Source organism: Drosophila pseudoobscura, chromosome 2 (assembly GCF_009870125.1).
Source record: "Drosophila pseudoobscura strain MV-25-SWS-2005 chromosome 2, UCI_Dpse_MV25, whole genome shotgun sequence".
Classification (NCBI taxonomy): Eukaryota; Metazoa; Arthropoda; class Insecta; order Diptera; family Drosophilidae; genus Drosophila; species Drosophila pseudoobscura.
Window position 1 is genome coordinate 12,414,162 of NC_046679.1, and position 19,817 is coordinate 12,433,978.

The following is a 19,817-nucleotide window of genomic DNA, read 5'->3' on the forward strand; positions in this document are numbered from 1 at the left end:
GGCCCAGGCCGAGGCTCGCTTGAAATATGTTGACAATGGCGCCAGGCAACAAAAGCTAAATACAAATACTCCCACCCCTACACACTAAAACATGGGGGGGAAGGTCCCCCTACCCACCCCCACCCCCCTTATACACATTCCAGCCACTCTCAAATTTTGCAACCCCTCAAGGCATTTGACTTTTTGATTTGCTTTCCTTTCCTTTCCTTTTTTTTGCTATTTCTTTCTTCTTCTTTTTGGGAGCATCAGCAAAAGTTGTATAGTTTTTGTGTTTTTCTATTTTTCGCCGACATTTCCTGAGGGTTGGGCGTTGGGCGGTGGGCGGGGGGTTGGGCGACAAATCAAAGCCGAAAATGTGTGGAAAAGTTGCAGTGCAGCAGCATTTGACAATTTATTATATGCTTTTGATTCAGCAAATGTTGTTTTTTTGTTGCTGCTGCCACTGCGGAAATGTTAAATATTTGCCATTGCAGTGTAATGTTTCCTGTTTAGGGAAGACAACAGCCCCGGACTTGTTAGATGTTGTGGGTAATTGATCGAATGTGTAATACCATTTTGGGGTTGCAGTTTGCTGGCTAAAAAGTGAATGAAAGAGTCGAGATATTTTCTTAAAGATTTTCTGAGTTTTAGGGAGTGGAAAATCTATAGAAATCTAGGGAAATTCCTTCCAATTTGAAGTTATTCAGAAGCATCCACCAATGCCTTAATTCTTTCCAATTTATATCTCCTTTAAAACGCATATGCCCCGACAATACATACCATAAACATTTGCTGGCAATGAAAACTATTAGCCCAAGTCATAAATCTTCAACGGCAGAGAGATGGAATCTCCCTCCATAAACCAACCGGAGAACGTTCCGACTAACCACACAAAAGACCGCAAGAACTGAGCTCCATTTGGCAGCTAAAACCAAAGGCTGTGGCAGGGAGGCAGGGTGGCAGACTCAGTGCCAGACATGGCACAATTATGACAATTTCTGATGCATAACGCTGCAGCCCAGCCATAGAGCTTTAATGCAATAAACAAGCGACTGCAGCAGCGTCATTAACACTGACAGGAGGGGGGCACCGAGGGCCCCCAGAGGGAGAGAGTAGAGTGTGTAGAAGCATTACTGGGCCGCCTTTTATGTCGTGCACTAATTGTCTGCTGGCCAAAATGTGCAACGTGGGTTGGGACGTGGTAAAACGCTCCAGTTCAGGTGTGTGTCAGTTGGTCGATGTCACCGCAAAACACTTTACAGGCAATTGTCAGAGCCGGCAGTTTGCAGTAGATGCAGTTTGCAGTTTGCCGCTTCCCGCTTCCCGCTTGCCGCTTGCCACTTGCTGCTGCCTCATTCAGGTGCTAAGATCGTTGTTGTTGCCGTTGCAGCTCAAACTCACTTAACAGCTGACAATGACAGGCCCGGACCGGTGCCGGTGCCGTTGCCGGTGCCGGTGTTGCCCCTGTTAATAGCTGCCTGCCAAGTGTCTGGCAAAAGCCCAGTCGCCTAAGCGACATTGTCACTTGCGGTTTTGGGGCGCCCCTGCTGCCATCAGGCACTCCTTTTGTGGCCACTGCCTCTGGCAGTTGAGTGTATCCGCCGCTTTATGTGAAGTGAGGTGAAGTGATAAGCATACGCGCCGGAGAGAGAGAATCAATTAGCAATTAAATTTGCTGAAATTTCAAAAACCAACGGCATGTCTCTGGCAAATCACAGTCAAAATTTGCAACTTCAGCTGGAGCAGTTGCGAGAGTTGCAACAGCTACAGGAACAACAACAACAGCTGGAGGGACAACATCCACTGCTGTCAGCAATTGCGGAGAATAATTATGCGTAAGCCGAAATGACAGAAAGTGACACTCGCCGTGACCCCGCGATGAAGACCCCAACCCCTAAAAGCAGCCGCAGAGCTCAGGCACTTAACGAGGACATTCACAGGATAAAGGGTGTCCCGAAAGATGGAGGACATATGTGATTCAAGAGAAAGTGATAAGAGAAAGCCATGGGAGAAAGTACGATGAAGAAATGTGATTTTAAGTATGCAAAGAAAGTCCTTTTATTACAGGGCCAGGCAGATCCCGCACAAGTTTCGGGACACCCTCTAGTTTGAGTCTCATTTGCATCCATTCGGAGTACCTTTTTCCCAACTCCCTTTTCTCGCTTTCCATATTTTCCAGTCAAACGCAACGCGTGCATTATCCCAACCATTACTATCCGAGCAACCATTACCATTACCAGCAACAGGGACGACCGCTGCTGGCCGCCGCTGGCAGCAGCCACAACGGTGCTTATGCAGGCACTGCCCCGTACAGCGGACACTCCGGCCATGGGTAAGCAACGGGCCAGACCCCAAACCCCAACACACAGAGAGAAAGAGAGACCGAGAGGCTAATGCAAGTTTGAAATTAGCAGCCACATCGAGCCATCGGTGGAGTACGAACTGCAGCAGACGCCACCCTCGGGTGGGTTCACCTCGTACCATGCCAGTGCTGGGAGTGCGCCCGCACTGTCCATGGGCATGCCCCATCCGCCGCCCCATCCACCCCGACCGCCGCCCCATCCTCCAGCAATCCATTCGTACTCGTATCCAAAGCCACCGCCACCCACGAGGGGCTCCGCCGGCAAGAAATCGAAGAAGAACTCCAGCGGGGTGATGTCCGCGCTGACGCTGCTCTCGTTCTTCTTCTTCCTGAATCTGCTGCAGAACTGCATCAAGGATCACATGTCGGATATGAATCCCACCGTGATGGTGCTCACGGACACCGGCAGTCGCAATCGTTTCAATAAATTAGCCGAGATGAACTCACGCGAACAAACCTCATCGCCGACCCCATCTTGGCAGCAGGCTGCCTTGGTCCCAGTGCCGGACTCAGGACCCGGTTCCGTTCCCGTCTCTAGTCCGGCCCCCGTTATTGTTAAACCAACGGTGGTGCTGCAGTCGCCATATAGTGGAGCTGCTGCTTCTGCTGCTGCCGTGGTGACTAATAAGCCCCAGTATCACCAGAACCAGCACCATCCTCACCCGCACCCGCACCCTCACCCTCACCCCCACCCCCACCCCCACCAGCACCATAATCACAATCCAGCCACGGACTCACATCATTATCCACCACCCCCTGGTGATGATGATGACGATGTTGATTATAATTACGGACATCGCAGACCCCCACCAGGACCGCCCCAGACCAGCGCCGCGGACTTCTATCCTAATCGCACAACACACATTGACCACTCGTCCCGTCCCGACTTTGACTCCGATTCAGATTCCGATTACTATCAGCATCACTACTACCCCGAACGGCATCGCTACTCGGACTCCCGTTACAGCCATCCGCGGCGTCCTTGGTCTTACGTTGGCGCCGCCTCGCATGCCGGCAGCGGCAGCAGGCAGCGCTACTCATCCGCACCGTGGTCTTCAGCCTCGTTGGGCGCTCAGTCGGGCGTGAGCTCTTACTTGGATAATGCCCAGCGCCGTCAAGGTGATGATGATGATGCTGCTGCCGGCCATGGCTTTGACGCTGACGATGACGATGGTCGGCATCATCGGCGACGCGGCGATGCTTTCTATACACGCATTAATTGAATGCAAGAAGACCATGCCACGCGCCCACAATTGTGGGCTAGGCTATGGAAAAATATACACCAGCAGCACCAGCAGAGCGCACAAGAATTGCATGGACCTTAACCCATTGGCTGGCATTGGGGGTGGAAAACGGATTTGGAAATTAGAAAATTTTTAATTAAATAAAATCGTATTTATGACCTTAAAAATTTCTACATATTATAATTATAATATATTTTTAGTTCATTTAAATTAATTTATTAGTTTAATTTATTAATTACTTTAATTTATCCAAAGCACTTAAAATAAATTAATAAACACCATAATTACAAAAAAAATTTATATTAAAAATGTGAAAATCCAAATAAATTTTTAGAAATTATCTTTTTGTTTTTTTGAAAATATTAAACATTTCAAATATTTTATTGGAATTTTGTATTCTCGAGCATCAGTGTTAAAATTTTATTTAATTTAATTTTTTGTTTTATATATAGGACTTAAAGTAAAAAACTTAATACTATAATTTAAAAAAAAAAAAAAATATGAAAGAAAGAAGAAAGCAAGATTTGATACCAAAATGTGAAAAAATCTAAATTATTTTTAGAAATTATTGGTTTTTTTTTTTTAATTAAACATCTAAAAATTTGTATTGGAATTTTTATACTCGAGCATATATATTTAGCTTTATTTAAAGCACTCAAAGTAGAACACAGAATACTATATTTTAAATAAAAATATATATATAAGATTTGATAACAAAATTTGAAAATCGAAATAATTTTTAGAAACGATCGCTTTTTTTAAATATCAAAAATTGTATTAGCTGTTTGTAATCTCGAGAATCAGTTTTCCTTAGCATTTTTTTTTCTTGGGATCGACTGATGCACTTCGCCGAAAAGTAAGTATTTTCTGCACCCCACCGAGGACTGTTTGGTAGAGTTCTATGGCCGATTCTTTGTGTCGATCTTTGCTGATACTTTTACGAATTATATGAGGGAATATTTCTTTAAGACTTTTGCAATGCCATGGGTTAATATTGCTTGTAGCACATGTATTTATAATTAAAAGCAAACAAAGAGCAGACGAAAAAATGAATGGGTTGAACATGGGAGCATATGGGAGTGAAGGAGGAACAGCACTAAGCAGAAGTTGAAATCCTAATGAAAATAAATGCTAATTTGTTGCGCAACAAATTAAATGTGCCCCCAGTTTCTGGCTGTTGCATGGGAACTTGGCTAAGACTTTATTTTATTGCCTGCCACAGCAACTAAGTTGCAATTTCCCAGGATCCTTGCAGCTCCCTCTCCCTCCCTCTCTCTCTCTCTCTGGAGTATGCTACCCTGCTCCTTCTGTTGGCTGCCACTTTTCTAATTCAAATCTGTTGCATTTGTACCTGGGCTGCTTTGCTTATTTATTTATGGGGCGTTTTTTTTCTGGGGGGCCAATGAAACGCGAAAGCAAAGTCATGTAAGGGACGGAGCCGCTTTAATTAACACATTTAGCGCACTTTAAAATGCATTTTGCCATTTTGCCATTCGCCGGCGTGCACTACAAACAATGCTATCAATTTCAACAACTTTGATTAAACGTCATTTGCAGTTTTGCAGCTTGATGTGGCACGGACCGAGGCTGGGACTGCAGGATGGCAATTGGCATTGTCAGCGCTTTGGCTGGGTCTGCGTCTGGGTCTGGGTCTGGTTCTGGGTCTGCCGCTGTTGCCTCAACAGCTCTTGCTTCATTTGCAATTAAATGCATGCAACGAAAAGGGAATGATGCAGCTGCAGCTGCAGCTGCAGCTCTTCCACATTGCAGTTGCATTTCGGCCTCAACCGTCGACACTCAAAAGCGTAATTTAAAATTCTCTTGGCTGCCATTTTTCGAGGCAGCCTTTCTTCACTTTGTGTCGGTGATATGGCTGGCTGGCTGGCTGGCTGGCTGGAGTGGAGCGGCACGGAGCGCTTGCTGCCTGCCACGCACCGCGATTCACTCGGCACACGGTGCGTATGAGTTATGCAATGACTGCATGGCAGAGGCAGCCGTAGCCGTAGCCGTACCCGGGAGCACCCCGAAGCAGCAGCCGTGGCAAAATGAAGTTAATATAAATTTTGCTTTACAGCGGTGCCGTCCAGCCCCGTCCCCCCCTCTCTCTCTGAACGTGTGGGGCTTTCGCGTTTATACGTATGCAATGCATGTGAGGGGAACCCTCATATATTTAAATAAATTTATGACTTTAAGTGCAAACTGGCAGCTAATGCGTGATTTTTGGAGCCCCACCAGAAGCACGTGACTCGCTCAGATTGGGCTTGTGGCAGGGAGTGTAGGATTGGAACGTGAAAGGTGCTTGAAAATCAAAGCTTGATGGCAAACTTCGACGAATGAAATGTCCTGCCAGACATAAGGCTGGATTTGCTGATAGTTGCAGGTCTTTTACGACTCTCCTGTCCGGTGGCTAGCGGGGCAGATCGTAAAAGTGAAATTACCACGTTATTGCCTGCCTCCGGGTGGCAGTGGCAGCTTGTTGCTGCTGGCCTGCAACTGACGCATTATCCACAATTAAACATGCAATAAATTCACTTTAAACATGCATAAATTTATAATGTAAGAGACAGGTTTTTTATCCGCTTCTCTGTTTTTGTTTTTTTTTTTTGTAGTTCATTAAAAAATAATTAAAAATTGTAACCGAGGCAGTTTTGTGCTGCTACTACTGCTGCTGTTGCACAATTATTTATGCCCATATAAAGCACAAAATGAAAGGGCAATAATTTGCTATCGTGTCAACTATAAGTGTGCGGTAGATAAATTAAAAGTAAACAAGTAAATAAATTTTACAAAAATTGTTAAAGTTTTTACGGCACTCAAAAGAGAGAGAGAGAAGGGGAGAGGGAGATAGAGATGGTCCCACAGGGATATTTAAGTTTTTATTTACCATCAGGCGTAAAGCAAGCTAGAAATCCTTTTACGGCAGCTGCCAAAACATAAATGGCTCAAAGCAAATACCTAAAACAACAAGAATTTTCCTCTCAAAAGTTCCCACGAGACAGAGACATAGACAGAGACAGAGAGAGAGAGAGAGCTCAATGTTATTTGCTACAGTTTTATATGGCAAACAATTACGGTAAGTAATTTATTTCTGCTCAACTGAATTAGAAATCTCTTAGCACTAAGCCAGTTTCCTGGAGGGTTGTCCCTGCTCCCTCCTTTCCGACCTTCTTGCCACGTTTGTGTGCTTGTCTGTTTATGAAGATACAATAAGATATGCAAAGAAAATTAATAGTACTACATTTTTTACAACACTTTTGTCTCGACTGCTGCTAGTGCGATAATTCATTGCCTGCTCTGGCTCTTTGTCCCGTCTCTGTCTGCCACGCCACGCCACGCAATTCCTGCTCGACTTTCTTGCTCCAGCTCTGGCTCGCCCCCCACTCTCCACCCTCCACCCTCAACTCCCCCTCTCTCTATCTGTCTCTCAGACATTTGCCGTTACTTTCGTGCTATAATCGGCTTAGTCTACGCTTACGGTTTGCTTTTTGCATTGCCTGCGCATTTGTGTATGGCTGGAACTTTTGTTTGGGGGTATAGAGAGAGGGGGTACCCCTCCCCACCGCTCTCTGTCTATTCGGGCGCCAAAGGTGTTAAGTTGTTATTTTATTGCATTTTCTTTCATTTAGCTGGCTGTGTGAGGCTTTCTATACGCCGAAAGCGTATTATGACTTTATTGTTCAATTGGCAAAGGAGTATTTCAGAATGAAATGAGAGGGGTTTGCAAAGCCCTAACCGTATTTCATGTACAAATGTATAAGAAGAACTTTTCTGGGAATTTTTCCATTAAATATAAGGCCTAGATTTTTAAAGCAGCCACTTAAAGGCATCCCGGAATTGTCACGTGCCTGGACTTGGCTTTTCTTGGCAGGCTTCATTTATCACACACACACACAGACGCAGAGTCAGATGTGTCAACGTTGCATGCAACGGTTGCAGTTGCCGCTTGAAGAGCCATAACTCATAGACAACACTCGCTGCCTCTCTGTCTCTGTTCCGCACGGGTCCTGTGTCGGTCGAGTTGGTCACATAAATGTCACTGCATGTGGCACAATTGTGTCGCAATTGTTGTGGCAAATAAACACGTCATAAACCGTTGACTATCTTCAAGTGAACCCCCTCCCCCCCGACTGTAGGCTGCTGACCAACATTCAACATCCAAAATCGGATGTTACCGCCCACAAAACAAAAAAAAAACGCCACCCGAAAAAGAATCGAGACCCCAGCACTTGGCAATTCAATTACACTGCACGAAAATCGATGTATGTATAGCAGGAGAGAGGTATAAATATTTTTCCACACACACACAGAGATAAAATATCTATTAATGCCCATAGATTGCTCGAGTTTTAAGCTTGCTACAAATTCAATGTGCGCACACAATTCAGTGCCAAATGGGATTTTGGTCAGGAGCAGAGGCAGAGGCAAAGGCACAGCAACAGCCACACAAATGGGTGTAAGCCTTAGATGGAATAGTAACAAACGCAACAAGAACAACCTTAGAAAACTACACACATTCAGGCGATAAGCCGACTATGGCATACCCCTGAAAATTGAAATTCTACAGGCGGAATGTAAGCCATAAATAAAATAAAAACATAGCCAAAAAATTCACATTCAAATGGGTTATAAAAGAAATCAATTGCGATTTAGGGGAGTACATTTTTAGTATTAAGAATTCAGGTAAATATCAATAGGATTGTGACTTTTTGTGCCTTAAATATATGTAAATAAATAAATCCCTTGTACATATGTAAATATATATACTGCAAATCTTGTTAGCCAATTAATGAAAGCCACTGTCAATGCCTCTTGATTTGGAAACGGGTATACTTCCGGCCAGCTGCTAAAATAATCCAATACCACGAACAAATATTTATTTCCACTGTCACTGATTGCTATATCCATTATAAGCCTCTCTTTATATTAGACCGACATAGTTCTAGCTATTAGAGAATTTTCTAGAATTTTCCAGAATTATCTGGTATTTCCTGGAATTTTCTGGCCAAAAAACCCCCACAAGACTCTGAAGGCGATGTCCTCCTTCAGCCTTGGCCACGATAGACCTATATACCCGCTTCGGCCTACAGTTACAGGGTCTAAAAAACTGCACAGAATCGACTAAACTTTATGTTCATGCTAAGAAAAGTGGTGCAGGAGAGTCCGGAGTCCGTAGTCCGTAGTCCGTAGTCCGGAGGAGACTTGTCGGAGCTTGGTCGTTGGGCCAACGGCACCACACGGAAGTGAAAACGTTTCACACTCCAGTTGCTGTCCCAGTCTCTGTGCTACCCCTCTCCCTCTCTCTCACTCTCTCTCTCTGTGTGTGTACTTTCTATCGTTTTGGCAAACTTTACGCTGGGACAGCAGGCACATAAAATAGTTTTAAATAAGAAAAGGCGAAAGCAAATAAACAATTCCATTTTTCTGCCACAGAGAGAGAGTGAGAGGGAGGGGGGGGGGGGCAGGCAGGGCGTGTCAGAGGCAAGCAATGAATGTAAAGCCTTGGCGCATGAAACTGAAAATATTTCGTAGCATACTTCTTGCAACGCTGCGGCGCGCCGCCTGCATTGGCATACTAACACAGACACAGGCACAGGGGCAGCCATTTCCGTTTTAGCTGGCCGTGTGAACTATTTACACACACACACAGACGCACACAGGGAGCACACACACTCTTGTCTATCTGTGGTAGACATATTTAAAGTTTGCCTTTAAAGAGCTGTCGTCCCCCCTGCCTCCCCTCCCACCTAATGACATTGTAAATCAGAAATTCCCACACAGCCTGAAAGGAACAGAAACGTGGTTTTCGCTGACCAGTTGATTTAAATTTAAATGCGCGCCCGTTTGTAATTAAATTGACTTTTCCCAATGCATTTCCCGCTTTTTTGATGCTGATGCCCGACCGCTTTTGTTGCCCATTTTGTGGGCACAGCAAAGGCCAAAAATTATGCAACTGCAACGGCGAATGCAACGGCAACAGCTGTTGACACATGCCGCCAGCGGGCATTGTTGTATGGCCAACACCAATGCTGACAATGCCTGACAACGCGCACCAGCACCGCTCCCCCCAAGGCCCTCAATCAGCCGGCGCCACCACCTCTGCGCGTTGCCCCACGCATGCAGCACGTGGCGTCCGTATTAATGGTGGCGCCACAACAGCACATAAATGCCATTGAGATTTGCCTTCATGCAATGTTAACGCTTCAGGGCACATGCACACACACCCATAGAGAACGCGAGCGAGAAAGAGACCACAGCTGAAGCAAAAAAAGGGACACCAATGGCGCGGCAGTGGCACTGAAGAGGAGGCCTCCGCGCATAAAAGGAGATTTTTGGCCAATTTATGACTCCATTTTAATATAATGTCCAATGTTGTTTGCCTTTGGCCCCATGCACATTTTCAATTTCGTTTTCAATCTATGAAATATTTGGAAATGCATCATCGAAAAGGAAATCGGGCGAAATTTTTAGACGTCTCTTTTTTCTTTTTTGCTACCATTTTTGGCCACAAAATGGTTCATTATAACGCCGTCTGCCATTGCTGTTGCTGAATTTTGCGGTTGCTGAACGAACACCCCCCCGAACCCGCCCACACAGACCCAAAGAAAAATTTAAACAAATGTGTACTCGTATATGGCACATCGAAGGCAAGTGTCACGACTTTGGGGTATACCTTTATAAATTTCTGAATCGATTATGGGATTTCCCATAAGCCACTCAAAACTGATTTCCATTTAGTTTTGTCCTTAAATTTTTTTCAAAATTAATCGAAAAATTTATATCATTGACTTTAATCTGAAAAACAATTAAAGTTAACTTTTTCGGTAATTTTTTGGTATTTTTATGGTAATTTTTCCCTTTACTATTTTCTCCTGTAAGAAAGTTGACTTTTGATAAAAGTTTTTCCTGAAAGTCTTTTTTAAAAGCCAAATTAAGTTGTTAAGGAAATCATATTTCCTTCCTTCCTTGCTAACATTCGCTATGGGCGAATGTGAAGTAATAAAGTAAAAAAAACCACATGGAAAAATCGTACGTCCCCCACTGGTACTAAATTCAATTTAAAGAACACCAATAGATATATTTTTCTTATGTAAATTCTCGATAGAAACCTACATAAATCCTCTTTCAAAATAAATTTACTACTTTAGAATATTCAGTTCCGTTTTGCCGATTTTTCATTTTACCAGATCAAGCCAAAATGGACTTCTATTTAGCATACATTCGGGACCCCAAGTTTATTGCTTTCTTTATAAAAACTAACTATTATATGAACCCTATCTTTTGTACCAAACGTAAAGTTAATAAAAAATTCGATAGCAATCGATAAAAAAAATCGGAGGAAAATTTGTATTTTCTATATTTTTTGTACATCAAAATCTATATTTAATAAAGCAAAAAAATCTAAAAAAAATTTTTTAATGATAGTTTTTATGCCTCCTAATTTAAATTCATGGAAAAACTTTATATTTTAAATATAATTAGGGTTTAAAATAATTAGCTAAGAGCTGTTTTAAAAGCGTTGCTACCAAATATCCCATCTATACTCCCTTTTAATCCCGTAGCAATATACCAACGTAGATCCTTATAAACCCTTGAATTGATTCGCATGAGGGGTACAAAAATCTGATACATGGTCGAAATTGGAACTCTGGCGACAGGCTGCCATTTGCATTTGGTCCAGTCCATAGATGCCTGCCATCTAGGCATAAATTCTATTATAAATAACATTTAGAGCGAGAGCCGGAGCGCCGAGCGCGGCTTTTGCATTTGTCAGCAATGGAAATTGGACTGAGAATATATGTATGTGCCACTAAATGTTTGTGTGTGTGTGTGTTTGTGGAGGGAAAATACAAATTGTGGTTTTCTAAATTGAACAGCGAACACAGAGTCTGAGGAAAATTGAGAGTGGTCTCTGTATGCGATGCATAATCAGATTTGCTGATTTAATTTTTCATGAAATTTTCTTAATTTTTCTGCTGTGCGGTTTTTGAGGCTACCACAAATGATTGACAGTCCGGACAGCCGCACAGATTGGATATCCAGTACAGATTTTCCCCAGAAGCCTTGCACGATATATTTCAGTGTAATATTCAGCGTATAAACTGATTTATTGGCCCTTGACAAGCTGAAGATGTGGCTGCCACACTGTCTTCGGTTCAATCAGCATAATGAAAATGCTGTGCGTCAATTAACAGACACCCAAACAAGCCGACTGCCTGCCGGCAAATTACCGCCGCTAATTAACGTTTCATAAACTGTATTGCACATTACGTATACGACGTGTGTCCGTCAGTCAGTAGTCAGTGGATGCATCAGGGCAAAGGGAATTTAATGAAATTAGCAATGGTTGAGCCCAAGCGAACGACTTGTAAACGCGGCACCAACAATCGCTAAATGCAAACAATCATATGTGCGGCGGTAATAACCAACTGCCGACAACGAAAAAAAAAAAACAATTACGCAAAATTGTCATAATTACAGCATCACAAACACAGACAACAATTGCCACAAATTGTGACAATTTGCCGCCTGATTAATGACCGTCTGTGGCCATCCACCAGACACAATAGACACACACACACAGATGTGAGATTATTTGCGGTAATATTTTATGGCCATCAATTGAAAATGATATTCGTGGAACAGCGGAATCCAACCATCAAATCAAACATTAGCAAAAAACGATCTATTAGAATTGAAAATAAAGTACGTGCACAGATTAATGAATCAGTAGCTGCCACAGAGTATTTATTTATTCATTCATCGGAATTGGGCCTAACGCCTTGGCCAGTGATCGACGGGGGCAGCATTGATCCAATTTTAGATGCTTCAGCGCCTCAGCCACAAAAACAAGTATCGATTGACCCCACATTTCCACACAGAATTATAAAATTAGCGAAAGGCAAATAAACTTTCTGATTAAGCTAAGTGAACACCAACCTATCGGAAGCAGACAGCTGTCAATAACCATCTGCAGAGGGCTCCTTCAGATTGTGGTGCCACTGCCTCAGCACAAGCACGGGACATTCAGTTCATCGCTTACTCCAAGAGCTGAAAGTAATACCGAAATGATGCAGAAAATAAAAGTTGTGCTGCTGCTGCTCCTAGCTCAGGCAGTGCCTGGGAAAACCGAGCAGCCCCAGATTACTTTCCTCACCAATCTCATCCAAAGTATCCACAAAGAAGTACCGATTCGGACCTTGCTCATGCTGCAGCACCATCAGGACAAGGACTGCTCGATTCAGGATTGGAATCCCGATGGTATTCCCATCGTACGAGTCAACGAGCTGATAGAAATAGACATGAGGAAGCACTTCAATCACATGTCGGCGGCATTGGTCTGCCTAGAGGAAACCTCCCACATGAGTCTGCTCCTAGATGCTCTGGCCAAGTCATTCGATCATTTGCGGTATGTGCGAACCATACTGTGGACGCAAGGGAATCCAGCAGAGGAATTCCTCAAACAGATCTCCGACAAGGCCGAGGAGCATAAATTTCTTCAAATGATCGTTCTGGGCTGTCATCAAAGAGGGGAAGTTTCCCTCCATCGTTTACGTTCATTTCCCAGTCCTCAGTTTGAGCGGATTGAGAATATCTCGAGCATTGCAGGCTCCACATTCCACCCGCGTGAACTTAACTACCTAGGAAAAAAGGCACTTGTGTTTCCAAATCGGGACTCACCCGTAAATTACACCACCAAGTATGCACCAACGGGCGAGTTCCCCGTCACACGGGCGGAGGACAAGCAGATCATTGAGTTTGCTTTGAGATACAATTTGACACTGGTACTAACGGAGAAGCAGGACTCCGACGTGGCTGATCCGTATTCCGATATTCAGTTAAATCCTCGCCCAGTCTTGAGTAACGATCTTGTCGACCAAATTGAATGTGTTAATACTTTCTCTGTGTCCTCGCTGATGGTTGTGGTTCCCTGCGGCAGGGTGACGAACATCACAGATGTTTTCCATAAGCTGGACCTGAGGACTTGGTTCCTGTACATCCTATCCGTGTACGCCACCTTCGTGGTGGCGGAGAGCGTCATTTTGGTTGCAACCCATCGTATCTTAGGCCGTTCCTATCGTCTAACCAACCTGAATCCCTGTGTGAATATGCGCGCCTTCAGGGCCATCCTGGGACTCCCCTTTCCCATTGGCCCCAGACTGACCGTCTCGCTCCGCCTGCTTTTCCTGGCCATGAGCTTGTTCGGGATGATCTTCAGCAACTTCTTCAGCTGTAAGCTGAGCTCCCTGCTGACCAAGCATCCCCTGCAACCTCAGGTGGAGAGCTTCAAACAAATGGAGAACAGTGGTCTGACCGTAATTGGAGAGACATCCATGCAACCCTTCATCGAGAGTGAGGTTGATGAAGAGTTCATCAGGCGATGCTTACCAAATATAAAGTACCTAGACGCTCTGGACGTATTTAAATTGATAATTCATTCAAACGGCAGCTTCGCCTTTGTAGTTTTTACAGAGTTTTGGGGAATACTTGACTCTTTTCAGCAATCGATGGAACAGAAAACTGTATGCGTATCAAAGAACCTATCAATCATACGGAACCTACCGATGATGTACAAAATGCCGAAGAACTCCATATATAGGTGGCCAATGAACAAGTTCTTCATAACATTGTTCGAGTCCGGAATCCCTTCACATTGGCTACAATTTTTACCAACTATTATTCGAAAAAACCTCAATATCACTTTTCAACCGGATCTTAAGCCAGAGTTCGTTCCTTTATCCCTCCAACATTTGCGATGGCTGCTCTGGATCCTTGGCTGTGGCTACGGACTGGCCACTTTGGTCTTTCTCGTGGAAGTCTATATGGGAAATCGGAAGAGAAAAGTTGAAAGCAAGGTACCTGCTTCTCGAAGACACCAGGAGGGCCCTGCAGTCTAATTATCTGCTTAAAATTGTAAACATTGCAAGAAATTACTAACAAGAATGCACTCAAATCTCACTATATGAATCTCTTTGGCAGTCACAGATTGCACATTGCCTATTCTTAATGTATCTGAAATATATTTCAATAAATACGTGTATTTTGTTAATGCTTCTTTCATGGTTCCGAGTCTCGGTGTTTAGTCTCCGCCGTACAGTTGGCTCCACATATGGTATACCGGATTCTGTCTCTCCGTAATTGTGGTGGGACAGACAAGGCAGACCACGATCTCTCTCAGTTTTGCTTGCCCTTGACACGAGATAGCCTTTGGTATAAAGACGGTCGTCCAACGCCTTGAAAACGGTTCTATATCGGGTATATCCGTGAAAAGGACAAATAAATACATCGGTTTTCACTTTGAACTCCTTATCTATCAGCTTTTAAATTGACACAAGGACAATTCCTTATAGTTTTCATTACATTATCGGCTCCATCAATTGACATTCGACCACTAAAAGGTAGCTGTCATATGATGAACCTGCATTGACGTTTCGCTTAGAGAAAACCATTTGGAAATTAAGCTCAACCATTGCTAAATCTTTATTAAGAATGTGCCATTAGTAAATTTGAAGTATATACGAGTAAGATACATAATTGGGATTAATTTTTGCTAACTTTTTTGTGTGTTTCTGTAAGGTTTACAATGAGTATGTTGAAAATTTAAAGTGCACAATTAGACCGCGTCGATCTCCTGGTTTCCTAGAGGAGCAGGTACTTTGCTCTCCACTTTTCTCTTCCGATTTCCCATATAGACTTCCACAAGAAAGACCACAGTGGCCAAGCCGTAGCCACAGGCAAGAACCCAACCCAGCCATTTTAGGTGATGCAACGACAAAGGAACGAATTCTGGCTTAAGATTCCGTGGAATAGTGACATTGAGTCGTTCTCGGATATTATAATGAAAAGTGTTTTTCCAATAAGAGGGGATTCCGGACTCGAAGAACGTCATAAAGAATTTGGTCAGATGCCACTTATATATGGAACCCTTCTGCATTTTGTACATCTTCGGTAGGTTCTCTATGATGGATAGGTTTTGTGACTCGCAGAAAATCTTCCTTCCAATTATCTGCTGAAACCTTTCGAATCCTTTCCAGGTGTCTCTAACAACTATAAAGGCGAAACTTGTGTTCCCTGCGATCAGTGCGTCAGCGTACTTTAGAGTGTCCAGAAACTTCACATTGGATAAATACCGCCTGGTGAACTCTTCATCGATCTCGTGCTCGATGAAGGATTGTATGGTGGATAAGCCAATTACGGTCAGACCACTCGTCCGCAATTGCTCGAAGCTCTCCACCTGAGGTTGCAGTGGAAGCTTGGTCAGCAGGGAGCTCAGCTTACAGCTGAAGAAGTTGCTGAAGATCATTCCGAACAAGCTCATGGCCAGGAAGAGCAGGCGCAGTGAGACGGTCAGTCTGGGGCCAATGGGAAAAGGGAGTCCCAGGATGGCCCTGAAGGCGCGCATATTCACACAGGGATTCAGGTTGGTGAGACGATAGGAACGGCCTAAGATGCGATGGGTTGCTACCAAAATGACGCTCTCCGCCACCACGAACGTGGCATAGACGGATAGGATGTAGAGGAACCAAGTCCTCAAGTCCAGCAGACGATAGACCTTTGCAATGCTTCTCTCCTTGCCGCAGGGCACTACAACCATCAGCGAGGATAAAGTAAAGGCATTCACAGATTCAACTCGCTGGAGAAGGTCGCTCTTTGAAACAAAGTGCGGACTCAACTCAATATCGACGTACGGATCAGTCACATCGGAGTCCTTTTTCTGAGCCCTTGTCAGAGTCAAATTGTATTTCATGGCAAACTCAACGATCTGCATGTCCTCGATCCGCTTGATGGGAAAATCGACAGCCGGTGCATTCTTGATGGTAAAGGGAATATTCAGGTTTTGCAGCACGGTCGCCGTTCTTCCTTGGAAGTTGAGTGTAGGCCGGTCGAAAACGGATCCCTTTATGCACGAAACATTCTCGATCCTCTCAAAGCGGGGACTGGGAAATGGTTTCAATCGATGCATCGTTTCCCCCCTTTGATGAAGTCCCAGAACGATCATATGAAGAAACTTATGCTCCTCGGCCTTGTCGGAGATCTGTTTGAGAAACTCCTCTGTTGGATTCCCTTGCGTCCACAGTAGGATTCGCACATACCGCAAATGATCGAATGACTTGACCAGAGCATCTAGGAGCAGACTCAGGTGGGAGGGTTCCTCTAGGCAGACCAATGCCACCGACTTCTGATTGAAGTGCTTCCTCATGTCTATTTCTATCAGCTCGTTGGCTCGTAGGATGGGAATACCATCAGGATTCCAATCCTGAATCGAGCAGTCCTTGTCTTGGTGGTGCTGCAGCATGAGTAAGGTCCGAATCGGTACTTCTTTGTGGATACGTTGGATGAGTTTGGTGAGGAATGTCATCTGGGGCTGCTCGGTTTCCTCAGACACTGCCTGAGCTAGGAGCAGTATCAGCACTACTTTTATTTTGCCAAACATTGCAGCGATATCCTGTTTGATTCCTACAGCGGTTGGATTAAAGAATGAACTGAATTTGGTATCAGAAAATGGTTTTCCAATAGCTCTAAAGGGTCTCTCTCTCGTGTAAACTTAATCAGATGACAGCTGTCTTTGAGGCGATTGATATGATGGACATTCATTCACTTTACTGCTCAAAAGTAAATTAATGAAAGTTTTGCAGTTTGTCTCTTATTTTTCTTTCCCATCCTATAGCATGAACCAATCCTTGAGTCTTTTTAATTATTTTAAGATCTTCTAAGCTTCATATCTGCTCTTGTGCACCCCACAGCTGGCGTCAATTTCGTTTTGAAAGCCGAATATGTTCTCCTCTTTTTGTGCTGCTGATCGGTGGCATGTTTATGGGTCACTTGCTGAATTTATTTGTGCAACAATTGAGATTTCATTCGGAGAAGCCGTTTCCATTTGGTCGCTGATCGACGTCGAGAGCGACACATTTTCTCAGACAGACACCGCCGAGGCAAGGCAGCGGCGGCAGAGGCAGCGGCAGCAGCATTCTGGCCGTGGCAGTCGCGAACCGTTTGTTGTGCCGTTTGGAACGAGCGTTGTGCGCGTTTGATGAAAAGTGAAAAATGAATTTCCCCATCGCATTGGATGCGCCGGTGCCGCCTGTCAGCGACTAACAAGTGTTGCCCCCTACCGCTGCCCCTGCCACACGCCTCTGGGGCGTGGGCGAAGCGGAAATGAGAAATTTACGAAAACAATTATTAATTATCACGTTTTGTCAAATCAAATTGAAATAGTTCAGCGTTCCTGTGTGTTCCCTAAGAGTGTGTCTGTGTTGTGTGTAAATAAACCCAAAAAAGTCAAACAAAATCCGTGTAAGTTGTGCAGCATTAGCCGGAGCTCTTACGGATATGCAAATCAGACAGTCATCAGAAAGCATTTCCGATCCTAAAAAGTATATATATATACGAGTGTTCTTGACATTTCAACAAGAGTCAGAAAATCATCGAAAAAATAATAGATTTCTTCGTACCTTTTAAAATATTCTTAGTGCTTTCTCTTTTGTTTAAAAAAAATTGTATAATTTTTTATTAAATGTATATACTGTTTTGGTTAAATATATAGCAAACAAAAATTTTTTAAAAATCTTAAGTAGTGTAGCAAAAATAATTTCACTCAAATTTTGTACTTATTTTGGTTTTAAGAGGTTTGAAATGGAAGTATATTTAAACAAATTAAAAGCTAGACCATAAAATAAATTTTTTCAAAATTTTCCCACTTAAAGAAAGAGAATTTCAACAGTTTCTATGGGGTTTGCCATTTCCGGTCCACAAAAAGTGGTTAAAAATAGGTTCCTCCAGCACCAGTAGCCCCACCTATTGTAGGTATCTCCCAGTAGAAGTTGCCAGAATAATCTTAATCTATAGAATGTCTTAATCTATAGCAACAACAAATAATTTTTAAAAATTTTAGTTTACCAAAAATGTATTTTTTTATATTTTAGGCCTGGGAAGAAAATAGAAACACACTCAAATTTTGTACTTATTTGGCTTTAAGACGTTTAAAATGGAATTATTTAAGGAAATTAATTATTTCAAAAATTTTTTCCACTCAAAGAAGTTTCTATGGGGTTATCCATTGCCGATCCACAAAAAGTGGTCAAGAATAGGTTCCTCCACTACCAGTACCTCTACCTGTTATAGGTATCTGCCAGTCGCCACATACCATTATTATTTGTGTCTGTTGGTGGCAGCCTTTAGTGGCACACGCTCAATTAATTCGCTCAACACCTCACATGGGGCATGTGGCAATAATTTCAGCGTCGCCATTGCCTGTCGCACGCTTTAATAGTTCCACTAATTTTCAAATTTATAAGCGCTCCACGTTGTGTCTTACAAATCTGTTTTATGTATAGTCAAACATATGTATCACCTTCGATAGGGGAAAGGCCAGCGATGTTTGGAAACTCATAATCATCAGAAAAAATAGGTATACCCAGGGTCGGAGAGCAAACAAAGACCAGTTGAATCTCTGGTGTGCTCTCTGCCCTGCTGCCAGGTTCTGCCAGGTTCTGGCTGGTTCTGGCATCAGTCAATGTCAGTTGGCCCAGTGCCAGGTCGACCGCGTGGGCGTAGACACAACAAACAAACGAAAAGCAGAGCGGAAAAGCTGAAAAGCGCAAATGAAAAGGGAAAGTGTCCAACTGTTTCGGCCACAACGAGACCCAGCCAGGGGCCAGAGATGTCTACAAGAATTTCCTTCCTTCCAAAACAACTATTTTCAAGTGGTATTCAGCCTCCACGCGTCAAGTATCAAGTGTTTTTATGGCCAGAAATACAATGAGACATATGTACACAGTGCGTTCTATAACTATAGGCTATAAGGAAAAGGAAAATTCCCGGAAAAAACTGTTTTTTTATGAATTTTTGTAGCCATCGGCCACTCTTACATTTCTGCCCTGCACTGTATACTCTTTTATCTATAATGAACATAAATTTGGCCACATATATCCGCTCGATTGCAAACATATGTTTCAAAAAAAAAAAACAGCATGCCAAATATTCGTGGCATATTTTCTTTGTGGCATTTCTGGCGTATTATTTTAATTTCTATTAATTTTTCGCCGCCCCCATCAAAGCCACTCGCCAAAAAGAAAACCAAAAATTATAGCCACATTTTTTTATGAGAATTTTTTAAATGGCTTTTATCGAGCCTATTGTACCCTGGCCCAAGTGCAAAATTTATGATTTCATTTATCATTCAAATTGGTTTTTCCTCACGCTTTTTGGTTCTGTTTTGTTTCACCGATGAAAAA

General features: G+C 43.4%; 3 protein-coding genes and 1 long non-coding RNA gene across 4 annotated transcripts; 3 read left to right on the forward strand and 1 right to left on the reverse strand.

The window, feature by feature from the left end:
• The first annotated feature begins 1,462 nt into the window (after positions 1–1,462).
• Positions 1,463–3,688, forward strand: LOC4801461 (pollen-specific leucine-rich repeat extensin-like protein 2). Its single transcript, XM_001358516.4, has 3 exons — positions 1,463–1,814; positions 2,159–2,311; positions 2,394–3,688. The coding sequence occupies exons 1-3, from the start codon at positions 1,678–1,680 to the stop codon at positions 3,562–3,564; spliced, it is 1,461 nt and encodes a 486-aa protein (XP_001358553.3). The 5' UTR covers positions 1,463–1,677; the 3' UTR covers positions 3,565–3,688.
• Positions 3,689–7,387: 3,699 nt separating this feature from the next.
• LOC26533525 (uncharacterized) lies at positions 7,388–8,196 on the forward strand. The gene is made up of 2 exons (XR_001451688.2): positions 7,388–7,844; positions 7,920–8,196. It is a non-coding gene; the product is annotated as an uncharacterized lncRNA (long non-coding RNA).
• A 4,454-nt stretch (positions 8,197–12,650) lies between these two features.
• On the forward strand, positions 12,651–14,046 carry LOC4801462 (uncharacterized). Its single transcript, XM_033377275.1, has 2 exons — positions 12,651–13,935; positions 14,033–14,046. The coding sequence occupies exons 1-2, from the start codon at positions 12,651–12,653 to the stop codon at positions 14,044–14,046; spliced, it is 1,299 nt and encodes a 432-aa protein (XP_033233166.1).
• Positions 14,047–15,196: 1,150 nt separating this feature from the next.
• LOC6897220 (uncharacterized) lies at positions 15,197–17,810 on the reverse strand. Its single transcript, XM_002137356.2, has one exon. It carries the CDS (start codon positions 17,015–17,017, stop codon positions 15,197–15,199), a length of 1,821 nt encoding a protein of 606 aa, XP_002137392.2. The 5' UTR covers positions 17,018–17,810.
• Positions 17,811–19,817: the final 2,007 nt, after the last annotated feature.

Bases quoted from the DNA above. Each gene is read 5' to 3' on its own strand.
- LOC6897220 (XM_002137356.2), bottom strand. From the start codon at position 17,017: ATGTTTGGCAAAATAAAAGTAGTGCTGATACTGCTCCTAGCTCAGGCA.
- LOC4801461 (XM_001358516.4), top strand. From the start codon at position 1,678: ATGTCTCTGGCAAATCACAGTCAAAATTTGCAACTTCAGCTGGAGCAG. The intron at 1,815-2,158 runs GTAAGCCGAAAT...CATATTTTCCAG, and splicing joins ATTGCGGAGAATAATTATGC to TCAAACGCAACGCGTGCATT. The intron at 2,312-2,393 runs GTAAGCAACGGG...TGAAATTAGCAG, and splicing joins AGCGGACACTCCGGCCATGG to CCACATCGAGCCATCGGTGG.
- LOC4801462 (XM_033377275.1), top strand. From the start codon at position 12,651: ATGATGCAGAAAATAAAAGTTGTGCTGCTGCTGCTCCTAGCTCAGGCA.